The 24,323-nt window shown below is 40.7% G+C and overlaps 1 protein-coding gene across 4 annotated transcripts in view; it reads left to right on the top strand.

The window, feature by feature from the left end:
- The window catches only part of ABCC5 (ATP binding cassette subfamily C member 5), a 215,036-nt gene that overhangs the window by 67,143 nt on the left and 123,570 nt on the right, over positions 1 to 24,323 (top strand). For 2 of the 4 annotated variants that reach the window (XM_077487701.1, XM_077487702.1), the window contains exons 5-7: positions 7,183 to 7,330; positions 11,739 to 11,972; positions 22,528 to 22,701. In XM_077487701.1, the coding sequence (XP_077343827.1) occupies positions 7,183 to 7,330; positions 11,739 to 11,972; positions 22,528 to 22,701 (556 nt within the window). Of the gene's footprint in view, positions 1 to 7,182; positions 7,331 to 7,463; positions 11,298 to 11,738; positions 11,973 to 22,527; positions 22,702 to 24,323 lie in introns of those variants that run through there. The other 2 variants (XM_077487704.1, XM_077487703.1) reach the window with 2 other exon arrangements.

Below are 24,323 nucleotides of genomic sequence, written 5' to 3'. Positions count from 1 at the left end.
ACTGTTTTTTAACCACAGTGACGGGAACATTTAGAAATAGAAGAAAACTTCTTCGTCAAAGGAATTTTCAGACCGTGTATTTGGTTTTCGATCAGAAATTACATTCATTTTAAAACGCAATGTAAAAAGCAAGTGAAGATTTCAAACGTTCTTTCATTTAGCAAATGTACAAAGATGAATGTTCTTGTCGATCTGTGTGCATATGGCTCAGGGCACACCTATGCAGTATGCTTTTGGTCTGTTTCTGCAGTGCTTTTTGCTGTGTATTTTTATTTATTTTTTTCCCGTTGATTTGCGTTTTTTGCAATTTTATGGGGGGGCATATTCAAAAACACAAATTTCTGCAAAAATGCACTACATGCTTTTCTGCACCTTCTCCATTGAAGTATTTTGGACCAAAGTCCTTGACCCTTTCCAAATACACGCAGTAGCTGAAATAAACATAGATGTGAACGTTTCTCCCTAGGAACCCATTTTAAATCAACTGTAGTGCATTTCTGCTAAAAGCACCAAAAAAACACATAGGTGTAATCTAGGCCTAAAAACATCGCCTGTCACAATGGGGTTAAAAAATAAATAAAAATAGCCCTTTAGTACAAAGAGACAAAAAATGCTATGTGTGTGTGTATGTGTGTGTGTATGTGTATGTGTATGTGTATGTGTATGTGTATGTGTATGTGTATGTGTATATATATATATATATATATAATATTTTTTTTTTCCCCCCAGAAGTAGGATATATGGGCATTTTAACTAGGAGTCAGACATGAAGCTATTTGAAGGGTGGAACGTAGATCCAAATCTTTTTATATTATAGTACTAAAAGCTGAGACTTTATATCCATGAAAGTAAAAAAAATCTATTTAAAATATAATGCACAATACTCGTAAAAGGTTTACTTTAAATGTAATTGTAATCCCTTCTATTACCGCCAGTCTGTCAGCCTCCTCCATCTCTGGGTTCAGATGATTATCTTCCCTGTTTCTTTTTTGTTTGTTGCTTTTAACAAAAAAATAAATAAAAATGTATACTTAACTGCTCTGTGTAATAATTTTGCACGGAGCAGCCTGGATCCTCATTTTTTAGGGCCCCACCACAGACACTTTTGGCTCCTCCTGCCTTAAGAGTGCCTCAATAACAAGGTAAAAAGGTAAAGCTACCGTCTGCCTTTAGAACCACCCACTTCCTGCACAGGACTACATGTCCCATGAGGCATTGCTCCTAACACATTCACAAGTTCTCAGGCACTTACTGACGTGTGAACGGTGTACTGAGCTGTACGTGTGCTGCACTGTAATACCTGATATGTAAATAAATAATGCAGGCCAACTAATCGGCTGACCGATAAATCAATTTCAGAAGATAGTAATCAATCATTTCATAATTGATTAGTTGTTGATTAATCGATTTGTTTGTTTTTTTGGTTTGTTTTTTTGCCCTAGTGAGGAGCAAACTTTTTTTTTTTTTTCTTATTTGGTTAAATGTATTATTGCCTTTTAAAACAGGTTTACTTCTGGAGCTGAGGTAAAACGAAGAAAAACCTGTATACAGAGCTCAGTATCTTAAGCTCAAATTTACACAGGTAACTACATGAGTTAGAGAAAATGACTCATCCCTGCTCAATTCCAATCACTTCCTGCTCGGAACCTCTTTACAGATTTTTAATTAAAAACTGTCTAAAGAGTTCTGCTTTTGTTATATTTTTAGGGCTCATGCACAAAAAAAAACGTCTTAATCCTGTGTTTGCGATCAGTATTTTACACCTACAGTATACTGTATATCTGTACATGCCTAACTGTTTTCTAGTGAAGCTGGATGAGTAGATGAATACACACTTCTCATCACTATATAGGCATATTTGCATCTAAATGCAGGAAGGTTATGCGTCTAAATGCAGGAATATTATTAATGCAGGAACATTATTTCGGCTTTCTCCTAGCTACGCTTCTGGCTGCAATATTCAGCATAGATGGGAGTAAGCCGAAAGACTGCTACAGCACAGTCGTCCGGTTCTGAGAGGGTATTTATTGACATCCTCTCAGAACCCTGCACGCCACCCGGTGGGTGTGTGGTCACTGTGTCCTTCGTTCACAGATCGTGATAAAGGGCAAATCACAGTGGTGCTTTACCATGAGATTAGTTATGTCCAATCACACCTGATCACATGTAAACAGGTGTCAGTTAATCAGCATTTCCTTTCCTCAGCGCTGTCCTAGCGTGAGGAGAGGAAAGCTGATTTACACGGTTTATTAGTTTATTACACTGATTACTAGTGCCTTCAGTGCCCATCAATGCCGCCTCGTCAATGCAGCCATATCACCGCACATCAGGAAAGAAGAAAAGTTACTTAGTTGCAAAATTTTATAACCGAAAACAAGTGGGGGTTTCCCCCCCCCCCCCAAATTTTCTTTTCTTTTTTTTTTTTTTTTTTTTTCATTCGTTAATCCAAAAAAAAAACAGTGGTCATTTAAATACCACCAAAAGAAAGCTCCATTTGCGTGGAATAAAAAAATTCATATGTGTAAAGTGTTGCATGACCACACAATTGTCATTCAACGTGTGACACCGCTGAAAACTGAAAATTGGCCTGGGCGGGAAGGGGGTAAGAGTGGCCCAGTAGGCAAGTGGTTAGAAGAACTAGCTCCTAACTTTTTTAGATGGTTCCTAGAGAAAAGTAAATTTGTCAAGTCTTGAATTCAGAAATCTTTACCTCCCTTAAAAAAAAAAAAAAAAAATAAATACTTTCAAGGTATTCTAAACCTTATCTACACCCTGTGTTTTTTCTTCGAAGTAAGATGCGCCTTGATGTGGACTGCAACCTCCAAACCAGGGAAGCACATGCCCATGCTCTTGAATGGCAGGTCGGCAAGCCCAGATCACAATCAACGGGTTGGCGACCCACCATCCCAGAGCATCAGAGTGCATGGAGCTGATGTTGGTAGCAGAGAAAGCAGGCAGCAAATGCTTCCTCTATAGTGCCGGATTCTGTTTCATGTGGCATACCAAGTCCACGGGACCTTTCTATCAGCCTGGAGAGTGATGCCAGCAGAAGAAAAGTTCAGTGTACCAAACATCACATACACTGTACTTTTGCAGTGGGCCTATTAGCGCCAATAAAAAAAGGAAATTATTAGACTGGTTCACAGGTGCAGCTCATCCTGTTGAAGAGCAAGGGCCACTTGTGATTTGGCAACCGATTGCAGTTGCCCTGAGCCATAGACTTCTATTATATCCTAAGGGTTTGTTGCGCTTTCTGAAAGTGCATCAAAACTCCTGTATGTGACTGAAAGCAAGAAGTTTCCTGTTTAATGCATGGACTTAGGGGGAATCGATCAGCCATGAAACTGCAAACTGCAGCCACATCATTTGAGCTCATTACAAGGTAAGGCAAACAAATTGAACAGGGATTATAACTGCACTATTACCTAGATAAAACAACAAAAACATTTACTGTGTACAATGTCTTGATCCTCGTTCTGACAGGGGACATGTCAGACAGAGATCTTCTGTTCCCAGTGATTGGGAACAGCGTTCTCTGTCATGTCTCTAGCAGCCCCCCCCCCTTACAGTTAGAACACACCCGAGGAACACTGTTAACCCCCTTTATCGCCCCCTAGTGTTAACCCCTTCCTTAATTTTATACATTGATCAGTGCATTTTTATAGCACTCATCAATGTAATGATGTCACTGGTTCCTAAAAAGATTAATTTTTTGGTCAGATTTGTCTGCCGCAATGTCGCAGTCCCGCTAGAAATCACAGATCGCCGCCATTGCCAGTAAAAAAAAAAAAAAAAAAACGAAATCACTCCCGTATTTTTAGACACTAACTTTTGCGCTCCTGGCGCATTGCATCGCATCGCCCCTGGCGCATCACCCGTCAAATGCAGCCACTTGTGACCCCATCAAATGCAGCCACTTGCCTTCCAAACAAATCGCCTGTATCCACCGCCGCCAATCTCGATCCTCTGGAAGCCAGTGTAACAATGGCAACAAAAGCCTGGTTGCCCTTATTTAAAATGGCACTGGCTGCCGCCTTGCTTTGCGGCATTTCCGGTTTCGAAATAACATGATGCTCCGGCCCAGCAATTCCTATTGCCTCCTTGGGTTGATGACAAACGTCTCCCAGGAGGCATTGCAGAGAGGAAAAGAAGCTCGAGGCCGAGCACAGGAAATGAATATTATAATACCAATTATCACAGTGAGTTAAATATATATATATATATATATATATATATATATATATATATATATATATATATATATATATAAAATTCTTTTTCAGCGCCCAGAGGGGCTATGGATGCTGAGGACTTTAAAATATGGGTGGAACTCTGCTTTAAGGGGGAAAATCCTTCCGGAGCTGAAGTGGTTAAAGTGTGTTTGTTTTGTTTTTTTAAAGTGTGTAAACAATGCAGTATACTGGACATTGCTATAACTGGCCTACAGAATAATAGTCTTCAACTTCCGCTTAGTCCTCCCGTGTATCCAGCCTTGATGTGGCTCCTCACCACTCATACTGAAATGTGGAATAATCTGTAATATTAAAGAAATTGCCTATAGTCCTGAACTGTGCAACAAGTTGGAGTGCTATTAAACTCCATGCGTATTAAGAGTGGTGGAGAGGAGGGAAGGAAAAAAAGTGGGGAGAAAGAGGGGGGAAGAAAAGAGGAGACTATATGAAAAATTGAAATGCATCAAAGTGCCGTGCTAATTGCTGACTAAATGTAGTGTAATTTTACAGATGCAGCTAGAAGCAGATGCATACAAAAAAAATCCCACAAATCTTTGAGAAATTGCATAAATCGTGAACAGTGAAATGATCATATGCGACAAAAGAACAATTAACAATACTGTGTGACACTCCCTGTGCAAAAAATCCAAACGATTACACAAAACGCGAATAACTGCACAAAACTTAAACAATTTCCCAGACACCATCAATTCTCAAATAAGTGGATTAAATATAGTGCAACAGTGCAAGAAATTGGTGTATCCATTGTTTCCAACAAGTAACTTTCTGCTGTGGTGTGATCCCTCACCACACCTTCTGCTAAACTTCTGATCAAAGATTTTGTTTTGGTTTTGTAAGCATTATTTGCTTAATCAGTGATGGGTGCAGACATTGAGCCTAGGTTCACACTAGTGAGATGCGATGTACTGCGAACTTGATCAATTTTTTATTTTTATTTTTTTAAAGTCCTGTGTGAATTTGCCTTTCGTTTTGAGGTGGACAGATGTTAATTTACAGCGAGTTTCAGGGGCAGACAGTGAACAATTCGCAGAGTTGTGAATTATGTGCGGTGAGTTTATTGCACGTTCACTTGAAGCCTATGAGGATAAAATTTGCACTACACTATAGGAATTGCATCACACCTGCAGGCAATGCGCACAGGACCCTTTTATTTATTTTTTTTATTTTTTTTTCTCGCACCAAATTCACAACGCATAGATGTGAACCAAAGCCAAGGAATGCTATGCTTTGTTTTTAACCTGACCTCCGAATCTGTGTTCCTAAACGCATCAAACCCATTGTAAGTTTGCATCAGCGTAAACCCAGGCTGATGGTTTTTAAATATTTCCATCCCTTTTTTATTTTTTTATTTTTTTTCCAGTTTTAGCCTGGGTTCACAGTAGCACAATCTCGGAGATCGCATGTGATCTCTGAGTCGGAAGTTGTATGGCTTGACTCGCATTGGATTTGCACAGAAAATAGTGCAGGGATTTGTTTTTCCCCACACTAGAATCTGATCGCATAGGTATTCTCGCCTATGTGATCCAATTCCTGTGCAAGTTCACAGTTTGCACTGCTATCTGTGAACTGAACTGCGGCTGTCATTAACTTCAATGACACCCACAGCGGTTCACACAAGGCAGTGTGAACTGCCGCTGTAATCGTGCTGGTTCCCACATCGCACTAATATAAACCCAGGGTTAATGTTCCTTTACAGCATGAATCCTCTACCTGTGGCCCTCCTGTTGTTGAACTTCAAATCCCATGAGGTATTGCAGGGCTGACTGTTACAAGCATGACTCCCAAAGGCAGAGGCATGAAGGGATTTTTGTCTGATTGTACTCAAGTCAATCCATTGATCGACATGGGTACAACCAGTCTGATTTTTTTGCTTGCGTTTTTCCTGCTGACAGCTATAGCCGTTAGCAGCAATCGCATTCTGCCAGCCGGGAAGGCTCCCTGTGCTATTCCCTTTTCTGGCAGAACAACTTAGAAAGTGTGAGAGACATTCACTTACTGTGGTGATGAGGGAATCAAGTTTCTTTCCATCCATCTGTGGTGTAAGGTAAGAAAATCGATTCATCTATGGGCTGCCTGACTTGAAGCCCAACTCCAGTAAAGTAAATAAGTGCTCGTTTTAGATGTAGCTCACATTTCCTGGGAGATCACTTAAGATGATTGTCAATTCTAAGTCTTGTAGATGAAAATGATTGTAAATATTTTTTTTTTTTTTTTTTTTTTTACTTTTTTTTTTGTAGTAGTTTTTAATAAAATAAACATGTCGTACTTGCCTGCTCTGTGCAAGGGTTTTGCACAGAGCAGCCCCGGTCCTCCTTTCCTGAGGTCCCCGGTGCCGCTTCTGGGTCCTCTTCTCATGTGCCCCCACCGAGAGCCACATTCCATGGGGGCACCCATGCAGACATGCTCCCAAGTCCTTCTGCATCCGTTGACACAGACAACAGGACTAGGCCACTCCCCCCATGTCACTGGATTTGATTCTCAGTGAGAGACGATCAATGGCTTCCGCTGCTATCAATCTATCCAGTGAGGACATGAGACAGCGGCTTGAGCTGCTCTGTTTGTACCCGTTGCTGGAATGATTGGGTTCAGATTAGAAATAGGGGGGTGGGGGAGGTGGTGCTGCAGTACAAAAGGTTTTTCACCTTAATGCATAGAATGTATTAAGATGAAAAACCGTGAGGGTTTACAGCCTCTTTAAGTGAGGGAGGAAAAAGGTATTTTTTTTCCCCTTCATTTTGAGTATGGTTTTATATATTTTATTTTGTTTTATTTGAGAGTCAAACCCCACCTTTTTAGATGGCATTAGGTACTGTAGTAGTAAGGTTTATTTGAATTTTTGTATGTTTTTTTTTTTATTGTGTAATCTAGTGTGCTGGAATGTTTTGTAGTTGGTATGCATGTGAGTGACTTGTAAATGTACTTCAAACAGCTTGGAGAAACTGTGGCTTGAGGAACTGAAGGAACGAGGTGCAGAGGAGGCCTCTCTTCGAAATACCGTGTGGAAATTCTGTCGCACCAGGCTAATTATCTCCATTATGTGCCTGATGCTTACCCAGTTGGCTGGCTTCATTGGCCCAGTAAGTACTTTCCATCCGGTTTCATGTGCCCGCCAGTACTGCTATCCCAAGGGCTGTTTTTTATGCATTTTAAAAGTTAAGTTTAGGTCTGTACAGTTACCTTTTTTTTTTTTTTTTTTTATAATGCTTTTCATGTAAACAGTGAGTTTATACTTCTCTTAGTAGAATTATCTTTTAGCTTATTGATTTTATGATTCTGTTAGCGATTTGTTGTAGCTCAGAATAGACAGGATTGGATCATTTGCAGCCATATGTTTAGCTGGAGGCGGCATAAGCTATTGCAGCTTCTGGCACATATTTTGCCTTCTACTGAATGGCAAAAGTGTGTTTTTTTTTGTTTGTTTTTATGCAGTCATGGGGCATATACCACATGCGCATGCATTAGTGTTAATTTCTTACCACCTTAGTAAGACAGATATATTATCCGATTTATAAAAATGTTACTGTATGCTGGTTTGTATAAGCGTGTAGAACAATTTCACTGCTTTTAGTACTAATTTTCAGTGTGCTGTTTAAAGACGAAGTTGCAGTGAGTTGGTAAGTACATATATATTGGGCTCTTTTAAAATGAATCCGTTAATTTTGATAGCTTAATGGATTTTTTTATTTTAATTTTCATTCTTAAACTTTTTAAGTGGCTCTTCCAGTTTCTGTATAATTGTATTGTTTTAGAAGAGTCATTGGAATGCTCCTGCTAGGGCATGTTGAGTCCAATCTAGTTAATCTTCTAGTTGGGGATATTTAAATCCCTTAACCATCAAACTTTATTAAGAAGAGCTTCTGTCATTGTTACACTACATAGGTGGCGGGTGCTCCAAGGTTGTAACTGTGTTTTGTTAAACAGTCTGAATAGCTGCACAGTGGTAAAGAAATGTAGTAAGTATATTTGCTGAGCTGTGTTTATCTCCCTGGGCTTTAACTCAAGATCACATGCGACTAAATATTAAGACTGCAGATTCTGCTCTGTTTTGATTATAAATGCTTTATTTTTAAGGGTGTAGGCTTAGGAACGTAGTCTGAGGTTTTATTACACATTTACATATTTTTATCTGATAGACTAATATTGACTACTTATAGAGCCAGTTAGACGGCATGAAAATCATTTGTTAGTAGAAAAGGAAAGTGCTGTTGATAGCTATACATGAATTGCAATGAATTTTTGTTAGTGCTCTTTCAGAGGAGAGCGTTGATATGATTTTAATCCTGGAATGTAACTGACCATATTGTGATCTTTTTTATTAGTTAACATACCGGCAGGATGATGGCTCTTCTAAGTTTGCATGAGTTTGTTCCTAATTCATGATTGTTTTGTGCTATGATTTGTCTAGTTGAAGGTGAAGCAGGCAGTGGGTATATCATAATATATTTGTGTGTAAAAAAAAAATATATATATTTTTTTTCCTAGCATTTCCCAAGTATTAGGTAGACTAAAAGACAGATTCATTGTTTTTTAGTAACGTTTCTCCAACCCTTAAAGCTGTCTTAAAAAACGAGTAATGCTTTGCCGTTGTTGACATCCCAGGAACAAGACTAGCTTCTCAGCAGTTTGTAGTTAGGTTTTGCTATTAACAAGTAAGACCCTGGTACCCTTAATTCTTCAGCTAGTTTTAATTAATGTTGTCAGGTACCCTTGGTGAATGCGTGTCCCTCATACCAAGTATATTTCTAAAAGTTACTTTTTGAATCTGTAATGACTTTAAGGGGGTTAAAGATCTTAGTTTGTAAGGATTTAAAGTTAAGATTAAAAATTTTTTGACAAAAAAATGTGATCTCTTGCCTAGGTTATTTGTTTGTGTGCTTTGTTTTTAGTATTTTGTTATTAATTTCTTCTAATGTTAAGTGAAAGTTTGTCTTGTACGTTTGTTGACTGCTAGAAACCCTTATACTTTATGCATGCTAAAGATGTGTAGAGTCTTGTGAGTTTACCATTTTTGATTTACAAACATGCTCTTTTGTTACCAAGAAGTGTCTTAATTCTTTAGATTTAGGCACATGTGAACTCGCCACCCAGTGTCATAATTGCAGTTCATAATTTTTAACTTAAGAAATTATTATAAGGAAAGGGGAAAAGCTAAAGAATCTCGGCACATTTACTGTGTAGTTGTGCAAAAATCCTGAAAAATATGTACTTGCCTTTTAAAGATGACATACTGGCACAATGTTTTGTTTGTTTTTTGTTTTTTTATTGTGTTTGTTTTTCTTTTAAGCAAGCTGTAGATGGCTATTAAGAGATAGCAAAACATGAATGAATTTGGTTGTACATGCTTGTTGTTTGTCCAGCTTCTGCTAGTTTCCAGGTGAGACACTGGACTTCTGGTTGGGTGGGAAGAGGGATCATTACTAACGTAACCTCTGTAGTGGACCCAATGACAGAAGCTATTCTTTAGAATTTCCAGGGTGACAGTTCTGCTGCCAGATTGAGCCGGGCAACTTGGGCAGAAACCTGCGCGGTGCAAGATTAAGGTAAGGTCCTGTTTATTCCACGGGAATGCTTACAACCACAAGAAGCTTATGCCTATGGTAACATTAATCTGCAAAGATTTTCTCATTAACTCTTAACAGTGCTTTTATTATTTGCTTACCATAATTCATTTTGTTTTTTGTTCATCCGGCAAGCATTATGATAGGCTTGAATGCTGATTAGCCTCTTATTGTAATAATATAGGACAACTGTAACCTTGCTCAAGTTACTGCCTGACTAGAAGAAACTACCTTTCTCAGTCCTTGCGCAAGGTCTTTTGATGCAGGTTTGAAGTCGATGTTGCTCTTTATTTTCTGTAATGTATTTTTATTTATTTTTGTTTCTTTTATTTTTTTTACGTTTTATTCACTCAAGTGTTAAGTAGGCTGATGCATCCTCCAACTGACAAAATTTCATACTAGCAGGTATTCCAGTGTTGCCTTTGCAAACAATCACGTGCAAATTTGTCTGCCTTTCCAAGTGCTGCTCTCCCCTCTAATCATGCTCTAAAAGAGTTACCCCATCATGGGTGGCTGGGGAAGCCTCCGAGGACATGGACTCATCGGACTCATCTTGTAAATAAAAACAAAATAAAAAATAAAAAACAAAAAAATAAAAAATAAAACAGGAAAGGCAGGCTGAGTAATGCATAACCTCAGGTTCTTCCTGTACCTACTGATGGCATACGTTCCCAAAGCTTCTAATCTGTGCCAGCAGCATACCAGCTGATTGCTTGGCTCACTTCTACAGACTGTTACTCAAGGACTAGAAGAGACTCAAAGCCGTTTATCATTCCAATCTTTTGATTGAATCTTCGATGCCATATTGATAAAGCTTACGTTTATCTTTTTTCTTCTGTGAGGAATCAGATTAATAGCACTATACGAATATATTGCTATAGACAGGGTTTCTGCTCTTTAACATCTTAAAACTTTCAATTGAATTATGGAACGATTGTTAAAATGCTGCTATGAAATGTATGTTTTGTGCTTGCTTTTATATCTGAACTGTATGTTTCTGAAAGTCTGTTACAGAAAACTTGTGCCATTGTTAATATATTTGTGTAGTGGAATACCCCCCCCCCCCCCCCCCCTTAATAAAATTGTTTTTTCCTCAATTCATAGTTTTTTTATACCCAACACTAGTTAATCTGAACAGATTTTTTTATACCATAGCTCTGAAATAGTTTAAATGTAATGGCTTTATATAAAATAAAGAGAAATTACAGAAATAGGCAAGAGCAGTTTGAAAACACCGGCTGGAGTATGAACCAGTGAGACCTTTGCTTTAATCGAAGAAAATACATGTTTCCTGGGTAAGCCTCTAATGAGCGTACTGAATTTGTTTACCATGCTTGGTTTTTTCTTTTTCTTTTTTCTTTCCTTTATTTTTTTTTTTTTATTAGTTTATTTTTTTTTTTTTTGTTTTTCTGTGTTAATAAACTGCTGATATTTATTTTCAGGAATTTTTTGCCAAAATGTCCTTCTCTTCCCCGTACAACTGTAGGTACAATTGTTAATTTCTATCCAATGCGCACGTTGAAAGCAAAATATATGAAGTAATTGCATTAAAGTTTTCTTTATTTTGTTTGTTTTTAATGCATTATTATTTTTATTTTTTTAATCTATTATTTTTGCCTTGGTGGCCTGAGCAAGATTATGTTGAGTTAGAATATTTTGAGTTCTGAGGCATTTGTGTAATGAAATTGCAGCTTATTTTAAGGTGATCTTAATCTGCTTTAGTTTAGAGCAGGTTTTTTTTGCCTTTTCCTATTATTGAACATAGATCAGCATATCACAAAATATGTTACACATTTGCTTGAACATTTTCTGGTTTTACTGAGTTATGCACAGAACACTAGCAGGTTTCTAACTTAACATAATAGTTGCCAATACCGTGCAGTAGAAATGAAGCAGGACCTCATGCCCCCTGCTTTTTTCCCTGTAGGCATTCGTAGTGAAAAGCCTCTTGGAATATACTCAGCAAAGTGAATCAGACCTCACATACAGCTTGCTCCTAGTTTTTGGGCTCCTGATGACTGAAGTTGTGCGTTCCTGGTCCCTAGCACTTACTTGGGGTTTGAATTATCGTACTGGTTCACGACTTCGAGGGGCAATCCTGACTATGGTCTTCAAGAAAATCCTGAAGCTGAAGAATATAAAGGAGAAATCCATGGGGGAGGTGTGTAGTAAATGCTTTTACATTTGGAGCTTACATGCACATGTCCTATAATTACACAAGTACATAGTCTTTACATTTAAATACGAACTAGCACCAAGAAAAGAGAGCTTGTACTACCCAGAAGGAATCCTATGCACCCAAAGCACTTGTTTCAATCTAAATCCTTGCTGGGGTTAGCTGTAGTGTTTAATAGTTAGCCTGTCCACCCGCCTAGTTGTCTGTCAAGACTGACCAAAGGAGAAGGATTTCTGAAAAAAAAGTAGTGGTGAATTATAGGCAGTGCTCACAGAACTTGCACAATCCCTTTTAGTTGTCCTCCAGACTAACTATTCAGGGCGTTACGAGAGTGGTAACTGTCAGCATATTCATTCACAAAAACACACTGACAACAGCGCACACACTGGCTACATCAACCACAAGCCTGGGCTCACACATTTAATACAGTAGTTAAAGCTGAGTAACAGCCATAAACGTTTCTTTACAGCTGCTGACTCTTAATAAGGATTCTTACCTGTCCAGGGAGCCCGCAATGTCCCCCCGATTTCCTACTGTGCATGTGCGAGTCGCACAGCGGTTTTTGAATGGCCAGCTTATCTTCTGGGACAAACACAGGTCCCAGAAGACAGCGGGGGAGAAGGAAGGGGCCTCGCTGCATAAGAGGACACAACGTCCTGGGCCGAGGCTGTCCTTTTAAAAAGTGAGTGGAAGTCCACTTTAATATACAGTTCAAATTCAGCCTGGGTCATATCTATCTGCCACCCAACCTTGTACCCAAGTAAAAAGCTATTATACACATTCTGTACACAGTACATATATATTTTTATTTTATTTGGACTGAGTGGGGCAACATAACTTCTGTCAGGTTTTATTGTTCTTTCTAAAAATTGGGGTGGGAGATGTTTCTGCTAACTTCCTGTACCATGGATGCAGCGTAAAATGAGTGCAAAGCTCTCCAAAATATGGGGGTGGGGGGTGGGGGGGGGGGGGAGAGAAATCTTTTAACAGTTGTCTATACCAAATTTTCAGATCAGAAATCTGTTTCCCTTTACTCTTTCCCAGTGGTAATGTATATTTGGACAAATAAGGGTGGGTCTGCCCAGTAAGGACAAATACAACATTTGAAAGTATTAGTAAGAACCATTCTCCATTCCCCACTCTATGCAAAAAAAAAAAAAAATATATATATATATATATTACACACACACACACCAAAAATAAATCATTTCAGGACCTTTTTAATGTGACTCAGTTGCACAACAAACTGAAATCCTTTAGGTGGAGGAAAGTAAAAATAAAAAAGCTAAAATGATATGGTTGCTTAAGTGTGCACACCCTTAACCACTTGCCACCTGACGCGCCCTGCTGCTAGGACACGGTGCGACCACGATCTCTGTAAAGAGCCGATTAAGCGGCTCTTTAACCATGTGATCAGCTGTGTCACAGCTGATCACATGGCCACAGCCAGTCACATGTGAACAAGAAAGTGCTGGTACAGTACTGACAGTGTGTGGCAAGGAGAGCCAATCAGCGACGTCTCCTCACAGTGGACGGGTAATTGGGGCATTAATCATCATTGCCAGCAATTGGTGCCCATTAGTGATGCCAGTCATTGCTGGCTGTCAGTGCCGCCTCTCCGTGCCCATGAGTGCGGCATATTGGTTTCACCTCATCGGTGCAGCCTCATCGCACATCAGTGAAGGAAAAAAATTACTTATTTACAAAATTTACTGACAAACTAAAACTATATTTAAATTATATTTTTTCAGCAGTGAATTAATACTACCAAACAATTTCACATGGTTAGTGTAGCATGACTGTGCAATTGTCATTCAAAGTGTGACAGCGCTCAAGGGTGGTTAAAATAATACTTTGATGCACCTTTTATTTCAGCACTCAGTCTTTTTGGGTGAGTCTTATCAGCATGGCACATCTTGACTTAGGTGTCAGGGAAATGGCCGAAGGAGAACTGGCTATAGTGCCAGTTGTCAGGGAACCAACAGCAGGAGAAGGGCTCTAGGACCCAGAATCTCTGGCAGGAGAAGGGCTCTAGGACCCAGAATCTCTGGCAGGAGAAGGACTTTAGGACCCAGTATCTCTACCAGCAGGTCACATGGACCTATATAAGGAAGTCTGCTATTGTCTGCTGTTGCTGGTTTGTCAGTCTTCCTGTGTTCCTGAACCTCTGTGAAATTACTATTTGGATTCCTGTTGTGACCCGGCTTGTTACTGACCTGTCTGATCTGCTCTTCTGGTTGGACCCCCTGGCTTGCTTTACCGACTTGCTGTCTTCTATACCTGATCCCGGCTAATATCACGGACTTTGCTACAGTTACCTGTTCCTGCCTTCTTCCTGATACCAGACCTTTGACTTGTCCCCATTTCTGCAACCTGCCGCCTCCTGCCGGATCTACTGTGTTTGACCCGGCTTCCACTACTGTTCCTTATGCACACCTTGCCAAGTATTACCGAGGATTCTTATAGACTTTAATTCAGCTGTGCTTCCTGCATTACCTGGTGTCCTTCAGGTGCCCACCAGCTCTTATCTCCAGAATCCATCTGGCAACCTGTGCTTCTCTGGGCACTGCACCCTCTGTACCCAACTTCAGGGGTGTACTTCACTCAGCTGCAAGGGGATCCCTCTCGGCATTCCGGCCTCCAACCGGGTACGTGACACTTGCTAAGATTTTCCCACTCTTTGCAAAAACACTCCAAGTCTGTCAGATTGCATGGGCATCTCCTGTGCACAGCTCTCTTCAGATCACCCCATAGATTTTCAATCTGATTCGGGTCTGGACCCTGGCTGGGCCATTCCAAAACTTTAACCACTTCAGCCTTTGAAGGATTTGCCCCCTTCCTGACTGGGCCATTATTTTGCGATAAGGCACTGCGTCACCTTAACTGATCGTTGCGGAGTCGTTCAGCGTTATAACCAAACAAAATATGTCCTTTTCTTTTCTTACATCAGGGGACACAGAGCTATAGTAACTACTATGTGGGTTATAGGGCCACTGATAGGTGATGGACACTGGCACGCCTGAAGGCAAAAAGTGTACTCCTTATATAACCCCTCCCACTACTGGGAGTCCTCAGATTTTTTGCCAGTGTCTAAGGTGTTGGTCACGAGTAAAGATGTGCTGAGCTCCACTGGAAGCTTCCTTCCTGGGGCCAGCCATGCTGACCGGATCCGTTCTGATGTCCTTTTCATGGGCTAAATGAATGGTATCCGGGCCTCGTGTCTGAAGAAACAAGGTTTTGCTTGCGAACGCTTCTTTTTAGAGAGCTGGGTGCTGGGATCCAGTACTTTTTGGTAGTAAGGCCATAAAGTTTTTTTACTGGCAGGGTGCTGTTGCAGGTCCAGGATTGTGGGTAACCTGCTGCGAGAAAAAGGTAAGGTAGACGTTCTCAGCAATTTCTCCTTTTATGTATAATGCTGTCATGCCTATGTGTCACCACTCGGGGCTGTATTGCGCACTCACTGACCTGACGCTGGAAACGGCACAGAAGCCTGTCACTTTCTCCTCTCCTCCGGCCACAACAGATCCTCCGCTAAGATGGGGGATTTGGTTCTCCTCCTTCGCCCCCAATATTAATCTCCCCCCCCATCCCCCCCCCCCTTGGGGGATTGATATAAAAACAGTTTTTCTTTGTAAAAAAGAAAAAGAGACAAAACGCGTGTCCGCTCAACGGAGGATTTTCCAGCATGCCTGAGCCAACCCTCACGGGGGCGTAAGTCGCGCGGAGTGGTGTGGCTAATGGCATCAGATGCCGCTCACGCATGGAGGAAGTGTAAAGCGCTGTGTATGTATAGCTGCTGCTGGCTGTGGAGCGACAGAGCAGGAGGCTTATTCAGGTTAGTGACACAGGCATTTCTCTTTCTCTGACACATTATACTTTACCAGGCTAGGATTAATGGCGGCTAATGGCACTGGACTATAGCGTAGCAGTGTACATTCTTTGAGTGCTTCTGCTTTATGCTTCAGGCTATGAATGGTAAAGGGACCAGGAACTCCTCTAAGGGTTCTAAAGGGGTCAGTGGTTTTACTATAAACTAAATCCATTTCCAAAAGAATGTCATTCTCCTCTGAGAGGAAATTGTTGTTGGATAAACGCTTCAGTCCCTGTATATTTCTTACAAGAGTTTTTTTTTTTTCTTGTACCATTTTGTAATTTGGAAAGAAGATTAATATTATGATGTCTCTCCATAGTGGAGCTAAACATATCAGATTCCGATCTAGTGCTCAGGACCCTCTTATTGAGGTGCAGGAGGCTGGGGATCAGGTAGATTTTCCCAAATATTTGGAAGATACTCATTTATCCTCTTCTAAGGATCCTAATATGGAACGAGGTTCCATCACAAGACGGGATGATTGTGTACTCCCTTATTCAACCTTTTTTATGCCTGCAGCACAGGCCCTTGAGGAACCTACCTTGAATTTGGTTCATTAGAACCTCCCCCATCTGGGGATGTTTTTTCCTATTCATGCATGGCTAAAAAAGCTTATGTATTCTGAATGATAACACTAGGATAAACAAGATTATCCTCCCAAGAAATTCTCCACACTGTATCCCATGGAAGACTATTTCTGTGAAAGAAAATGGGGGGTGGGGGGGTTCCAGCAATTGATGCTGCAGTCGCCTCAGTGAGCAAGAATCTCACGTGTCCAGTGAATAATGCACTGAAGTTAAAGGATCCAACAGATAAAAAGTTGGAACTTCTTTCTAAAAACAATGTTTTTAGCATGTTCAGTAGCACGGCCAGTCCTTGCTGCAATTGGTGTATCTCGGTCCATTAAGGAACAGTTTGTGGAGATGCATTGAATTCTGCCTGATCAACAGGCCCAGCAATGGGCTGGTATATCAGGCGCACTGTGTCTCACAGTAGATGCTATGAAAGACTATCATTTAAGCCTCATGGCTTATGCTTGGACTAGTGCATTCTCGCAGAGTTCTGTGGATGAAAAATAGGTCAGCTGAAGCGCCGTGTAAAACGCTCTTATCCAGCTATCCCTTTCATGGTGAAAGTCTCTAAAACAGCCAATCTGGATTAGTACAGCCAAAGGACCTCAAATGGGGAAAATCTCTACACCGTCAGGTTAAAGGGGAAGTCCCCAAGGGCAGCACCAGAGTCAGAAGAGATCTTGGGGCAGACAGCCCACAAAGCAGAATGCTAAAACCTCCTCATGAAGGCCCCCCGCTCGGGTGGGGGGAAGCCGCCTGCAATTTTAAAAACAATGTCAGGACAGATGGGTGGCTTCTGCAGTTTTTTCCTTGTTCCCAAGGATCCAGAAAAGTCTTTCTGGATCATCTATTATCCCAGTGGAACAGGGCACAGGTTTTGATTCAAACCTTTTTCGGTTCCAGAACCAAACGGTCCTAGCCTATTTAGATGATCTACCTTTAATAGATCATTCAGTCTCAGGTCTAAACCAGAGTCTGATTACAGCTGTAACTACCTGTAATCTTTGGGGTGAATTCTCAACCTAGAAAAAGCCTCCTTAGAATCATCAAGGAGATTACAGTACTTGGGGCTGATTATAAATACCGTACAGAAGAAGGTATTCCTACCCCTGACAAAAATCCGTTCCATTGTAGGACTAATTCAATTTGTCAAAACAAGGAAAAATCCTGCCATTCGACTGTGCATGAGATTGTTAGGGGAAATGGTGGCCTCCTTCGAGGCCGTCCCTCGTGCAGTTTTCACTCAAGACTGCTCCAAAACACCATCCTGGCAGTCTCAAATAAAAAGATTCACGCCTTGGTTTTTTTTTTTCCAATACGCTTGGCTCCCGATGTAAGTCAGAGCCTAAATTGGTGGTGGTTATTCAGCAAACGGGAAAATCTTTTCTACCTGTGTTCTGGGAAGTGTTAACAGAGGTCAGCCTTCTAGGCTGGGGAGCAGCCCTGGAAGAAGATTCTGTCCAGGGGACATGGTCCAGGTTAGAGGACCTTGCCTATAAACATTTTGGAAGATTCAGGCAGTACGTCTGGCCCTAGAATCTTGGACGGTCAGGGGACATTGGATTGTGGGCTCCTTGAGGGTAGGGACCAATGTGAGTGTGCAATGTACAGGGATAGGGACAATTGTAGACTCAGGTTGAACTGGATGGACTGGTGTCTTCAACTATATTCAACTATACTATGTATACTACGGGACGGTCCTGTCAGGATTCAGTCCGACAAGGCCACGGCTGTTACATATATCTCCAGGGGGCACGAGAAGGCGTGCAGGCCAAAAAGAGGTGAATAATGTTCTAGCTTGGACAGAACACAACATTCCTTGCCTATCCGAACGTTATGTTCCAGGAATAGAGAATTGGCAGGCGGACTACTTGAGTCGCTAACAATTATTCTGGGAGAATGGTCTCTTCACCCCGACATCTTTCTAGCGATATGTCAGAGATGGGGTATTCTGGAGATGGACCTATTTGCGTCCAAATTCAACAACAAAGTCGACAACTTTGTGTCAAGAACAAGAGATCCGCTAGCAGGTGGAACAGACGCATTAGTCTTCCCATGGGATCAGTTTTTCACTTATCTATGCATTTCCTCCAGTTCTGCTACTTCAGCGCCTTCTCAGCAGGAACGAAAGGAGGGGATTCTGGTGGCCCCAGTGGGTCCCAGAAGATCTTGATTACCGAGATCATAAAGATGGCAGTAGGAGTCCTTTGGACTCTTCCATTATAGCCAGACCTTGCACCTCGCACAAGGTCCGGTATTTCATCCTACTTTATGGATGAAAAATTTAACAGGGTTGACTGTTGAATCCCACTTTATAAAGGATCATGGGGGATCTCCTTCGGTAGTGTCTACTTTGATGCCAGGAAGCCGGCTTCCAGAATCATTTACTATAGGGTCTGGCAGGCATATGTTTCTTGATGTGGATCCAGGTTGGCACCCCAGGAAGTCTGTCATAGGCAGGATTCCTGCAAATGGGATCAGAAATAAAGCTGGCCTTGACTTTTATCAAGGGTCAGTTCCCGGCCTTGTCGGTGTTTTTTCAATGGCCTCTTGCTTCCCAAGCTTGGTCCGTATCTTATTCAGGGGGTAATACAGATTATATCCCCTATCAAGGCACCTCTAAATCATTGGGATTTAAAATTTGGCCTTATTGGCTTTGCTGAATCAGCCCTTTGAGTATGAAAGATAATCTTTCTGGTTGCCATTTCTTCTGCTAGAAGAGTATCGGAACTAGCGGCTCTGTCTTGTAAAGGGCCATATTTGATGATGTATAAGGGTGAGGTGATTTTATGTCCTCATCCTGAATTCCTACCAAAAGTGGTAACAGGTTTTTCATTTAAACCAAGATATTCTTGCTGCTTTCTCCCCAGAGCCTCAATTTAGGGAAGAGAAGGCACTACATGAAACAAAAAAAATTCAAGAAAAACTCCCCATGGGGGTTTTTAGCAGCAATTTGAGAGACACAAGATCTTTACATAAAAATATAAATGTTATTGACACATCAGAGAAAAATGCAAATAGTTAAAATATAGGCTCTGGTACACGCAAAAGGCAAATATTGATTTAAAGTACAACAATCCTTTACGTGAACTATTAGTGTACAATTGCAATGTTTTAACATATCGTTCCCATATTTCTCACTTAAAAAGCCATTTGATGTATGGAAATACCCCAATGCATTTCAACCCAGAACAAATAGTTTTCTTTTTCAGGGGGTTTTCGTATTTCTGTTAATACAACAATGGATAATTTTTATTATTGTGTAAAGTGGATATGGACAAAAAACACATACCCAATAATTTACCCTTTTCATCAAGTAAGTGCGTTATAAGACCAGAGACTTTCTTAAAAGAAAATCCATCTCATTCAAAGGTGATTCCAGAATCCGATGCACTGTTCTCCATGTTCAAACGGTCTCTGCAAGGGGAAAAAAACACGCACAATGTGCGGCCAGAGAGCCCTCGTAGGGCCTACAAGTGGTCACATGACAAGGCGGCCTCCACGAGACAGGAAAAGCAGGGGAGGCAACACCTAGAATTCATTACATCAAATTTATTCTGAAACCACCCAAAAAGGGGAGGAAAAAGGAGGAACGGAAAAAAATTCTGGCCATGTAAAAAAGAAAAAATAGAAAAAAACTTTAGAGTATTTGGAAAAAAAGAGTAGCTTGTGACTACTGATAAAATATACAGTCTATATATAAAATATCTCAACAGATAAAGACAATGTGATGTATTCATTTATTTTTATTAGACCCTATATAAGGTGACAGTGATTGTAACACTAGGTTAATGGGCCAAATAATGCCCTATCTAAAAAGTGAGCGTGACAGGGTAAATAGAAATGAAGGCATAAGATGCTCATAAGTGAATATAAGATACTCATAAAAAGACTCCTAAGAAGAGGGTGCCAAAAAGTGATACGCGAATGATTAAGTGAATATGTGTAAAGATAACAAAAAAAACACTAATTGAAAAATAAATGAATAAAAAATATCTAATATATTGCAGTATCTAATTGAACTCTTAGGGCATGAAGTGCCTCGAGACTAAATAGCAAAAGTCAATAAAACATGTTATAATCTACAGGCTATATGAAACCTGTGTACGTTCATGAACCCCAAAAGATAAAAAGGTAACCTCCTTACCCAAATACTTTCAGACAATGCTTCCACCATTCCAGTCAGGGATCAACTGAAGGATTCTGGCCAGATATCTGTGGTGTTTATCTTGCTTAGAATTAGTTAAAGTGGTACCCGGTGTGTGTAAACCGCTCCTTGTTCCTGCTGTGGAGACTGAATGGCCGCCAAATGTGGCCAGCCCGTGACCGCTTTGGCGTTCCGGAATATACAACGTGTATCCCGGAAACCTCCGACGTCGCCGAGGCAATGCCATGGTGAACACCATGCACGCACAGCGCCGCCTCCGCCCTGGGAGCGACGAGGACGTGTCGTGTGCGCACAAGACACCATCTCAAGGATGGGAAGCAATGCACACGCGCCGCAACCCCGTAGCCCCACAGCAAAACGCCTGCACTGCGCATGCGCGAAGCAATCACCCCAGCGATCACAGGATGGAGAACCAACAGGCTGCACCTCCCAGGGAGGCCATGGGCAAAACCTCCTCCCATTCTCCCCCGTGCAGTGAGACCATGAAGGGATCCCAGGCCACACCCCCCACGGGAGACAGGGACAAGAAAACAGCATTGGATCAGGGAGAACCTGAGAAAAAGAAATTAATGAAAAAACATATAGTCATAGGGAAAAGCTATGTATTCTCAATCATTATCACTATTGACATTAATTATTTATCCCAAAGCTTTATGCATGGCACAATCTCTCAAAAATACATGAAATGCTAAATAATATCAATAGTGATATTGATTGACTGGCTCTGTGTCACCTGATGTAAAAAAAGAAAACAGGATTTTTATAACAGTTTACCTGGATATCAAAGAAAAATTATTTTACATCAGGGGACACAGAGGTCCCTCCCTTCTTGGTATACACTTCTATTGCTTGGCTACAAAACTGAGGACTCCCAGTAGTGGGAGGGGTTATATAGGGGGTACACTACTTGCCTTAAGGAGTGCCAGTGTCCATCACTTATCAGTGGCCGTATAACCCACATGGTAATTACTATGGCTCTGTGTCCCCTGATGTACATCAAAGTTCCTCAGTTTAGGCCGATGTGTATCCTTCTACATATTTTTGGTAAAAAAAAATAATCATATATTGATTGGTTTGTGCAAAAGTTATAGCGTCTACAAAATAAAGGATAGATTATACTAGATAATACTGTATAAATTTCACTGGCAGGGAAGGGATTAATACTAGGGGCGATCATGGATTTGACTGTTGCCTGGGTGTGGTCTAACCGTAGGGGGATGGGACTGACTAGGGGAGGAGAGAGACCGAACACACAATCTCTCTCTCCTCTCCCCCGAGAGAACCATCATTTGTGTGTTTACACACATAGATCCCGCTTCTCGCTCTGTCACAAAATACCTACTAGAACAGCTGCACTTTATTTGGGATTTATTAGAGGTACTTTAAATGCAGTTGCATTGGATTGCCTAATTCCGAACACAGCTACATCCCCAGTTATAAGAGGGTGTGCATAATTATGCAACCACATTACTTTTATTCTTGCTCCCCCCCCCCCCCTTAACGTTTTTCAGTTGAGTTGGAAAAAGTTCTGAAGTGATTTCTTTGTCTGTTTTTTAGTTTACAGAAACCTGACAGTTTTAACAGGGGGTGGGTAGACATTATATCCACACTGTTTGTGTATGTTTGTATATATGTGTGTATATCATTATCTGGAGCTTTAGGAATCTGCAGTAGCTGTGCATAGTAACCAATCAACATCCACCATTCACATGTTCAGATATGCTTTAAAATGTAGAATAGACGCTGACTCTTTCTAGTTTTGGCAAATTCCCCTCAGCCTCTTCTGCAATTGAAAACCTTCCTGCTAGCAAATATCTTTTTGAATGTCAAATTTTGATCATTATTTTACAGCCACTGCTTTGTGTAATTTATTTTTTTAACTTTCTCTATGAATGGATTTATAAATAAATATCTCATTGCAACTTCCAGCTGATCAATGTTTGCTCCAGTGATGGGCAGCGGATGTTTGAAGCTGCAGCAGTTGGCAGTTTGTTGGCAGGAGGTCCCATCATTGCAGTGCTTGGAATGGTATACAATGTCTATATTTTGGGTCCCACTGCATTTCTTGGCTCTGCAGTTTTCATCCTATTTTATCCAGCTATGGTAAGTGCTACTTTTGTTTGTTTTAAGGTAAAATTGTGATTGTTTTTTAGCTAAATTTATAGAAAACTTGGCTTTCAAGTTATGTAATTTCTAAAACTCACCAGAATTTATTAAGTAAATTGCTGGGGTTGAGCATATAAAATTAAGTTTTCAATATTGACTATCAACTGAAATATACAGCCTTTTTTTTCATGATTCAGATGTTAATGCAATGCACAAGACCTAAATACAGTAATCTAATAGGAACTTTTACAGCCAATATAAGCTATACAGTTGCCATTTGGCTTTCAAGACATGTTGTCTTAGCACATTGTTTCAATTTAAATAATTTATTTAATTTGCCTTCTTGATTTTCTAGTTTAAAAAAAAATTGGGCATTGTAGAAGTTGACCTTGTAAATTTATCTTTTAGTTTAGAAAAACTGCTTTAACTCAACCGGTTCCCGACCAGCGCACGTCGATGTACATTTGCAGAATGGCACGGGCAGGCATATTGGCGTACAGGTACGTCCAATCTCTAATGCCGCCCTGCCATCGCAAGTACACCGCCTGGCAGCGAGCTCGCGTGCTGGTCGGGACCCCCGTGAGTCCGGTCACGGGTCTCGCGGACTCGATCGCTGCGGGCATACCCGTGATCGTCTCATGGGGCAGCTGAATGAGGAAATGCCTTTTGTAAACAGCATTTCCCCGTTCTGCCTAGCAACTAGTGACGCTGAGCTCTGCTCCATGTGATTGGAGCAGAGATCAGTGTTCACTAAATGAAAGCCCAGCCCCCTAACACACCCCTAGGAACACTTAACCCCTACACTGCCACCCACTGGTTAACCCCTTAACTGCCAGTGTCATTTACACAGGAATCACTGCATTAATATAGCAGTGATTTCTGTATAAATGCCAATGGTCCCAAAAATGTGTCAAAAATGTCCGATGTGTCCGCCCCAATGTCGCAGTCACAATAAAAATCGCTGATTTGCCGCCATTACTAGTAAAAAAAAATTAATAAAAATGCCATAAAACTATCCCCTATTTTGTAAACGCTATAACTTTCGCGCAAACCAATCAATCGCTTATTGCAAATTTTTTTTTTTTATTTTTTTTTTTACCAAAAATATGTAGAACTATACGTATCAGCCTAAACTGAGGGAAACATTTTTTTTTTTTATGTTTTTGGGGATATTTATTATAACAAAAAGTAAAAAATGTCTGTTTTTTTTTTTTTTTTCAAAATTGTCGCTCTATTTTTGTTTATAGCGCAAAAAATAAAAACCACAGGGGTGATCAAATACCACCAAAAGAGAGCTCTATTTGTGGGGGGGGGAAAAGGACGCAAGTTTTGTTTGGGAGCCACGCCGCATGACCGCGCAATTGTCAGTTAAAGCGACGCAGTGCCGAATCGCAAAAAGTGGTCTGGTCTTTGACCAGTAAGATGGTCCGGGGCTGAAGTGGTTAAGGACCGGGAGGATTTGCCACCTTAATGATCAGGCCATTTTTTTTGTGATAGGGCACTGCATCACTTTAACAATTGTGCGGTCATGCGACACTGTACCCAAACAAAATTTTTTTTTTTTTTTACCCCCCATAGAGCTTTCTTTTGGTGGCGTTTGATCACCTGTGTTTTTTTTT

Source organism: Lithobates pipiens, unplaced genomic scaffold (assembly GCF_037356315.1).
Source record: "Lithobates pipiens isolate NorthernLeopardFrog02 unplaced genomic scaffold, aLitPip1_a1.2 Scaffold_18, whole genome shotgun sequence".
Classification (NCBI taxonomy): Eukaryota; Metazoa; Chordata; class Amphibia; order Anura; family Ranidae; genus Lithobates; species Lithobates pipiens.
The sequence above is the reverse complement of the archived record's forward strand: the minus strand, read 5'-3'. Positions and strand labels throughout refer to the sequence as shown.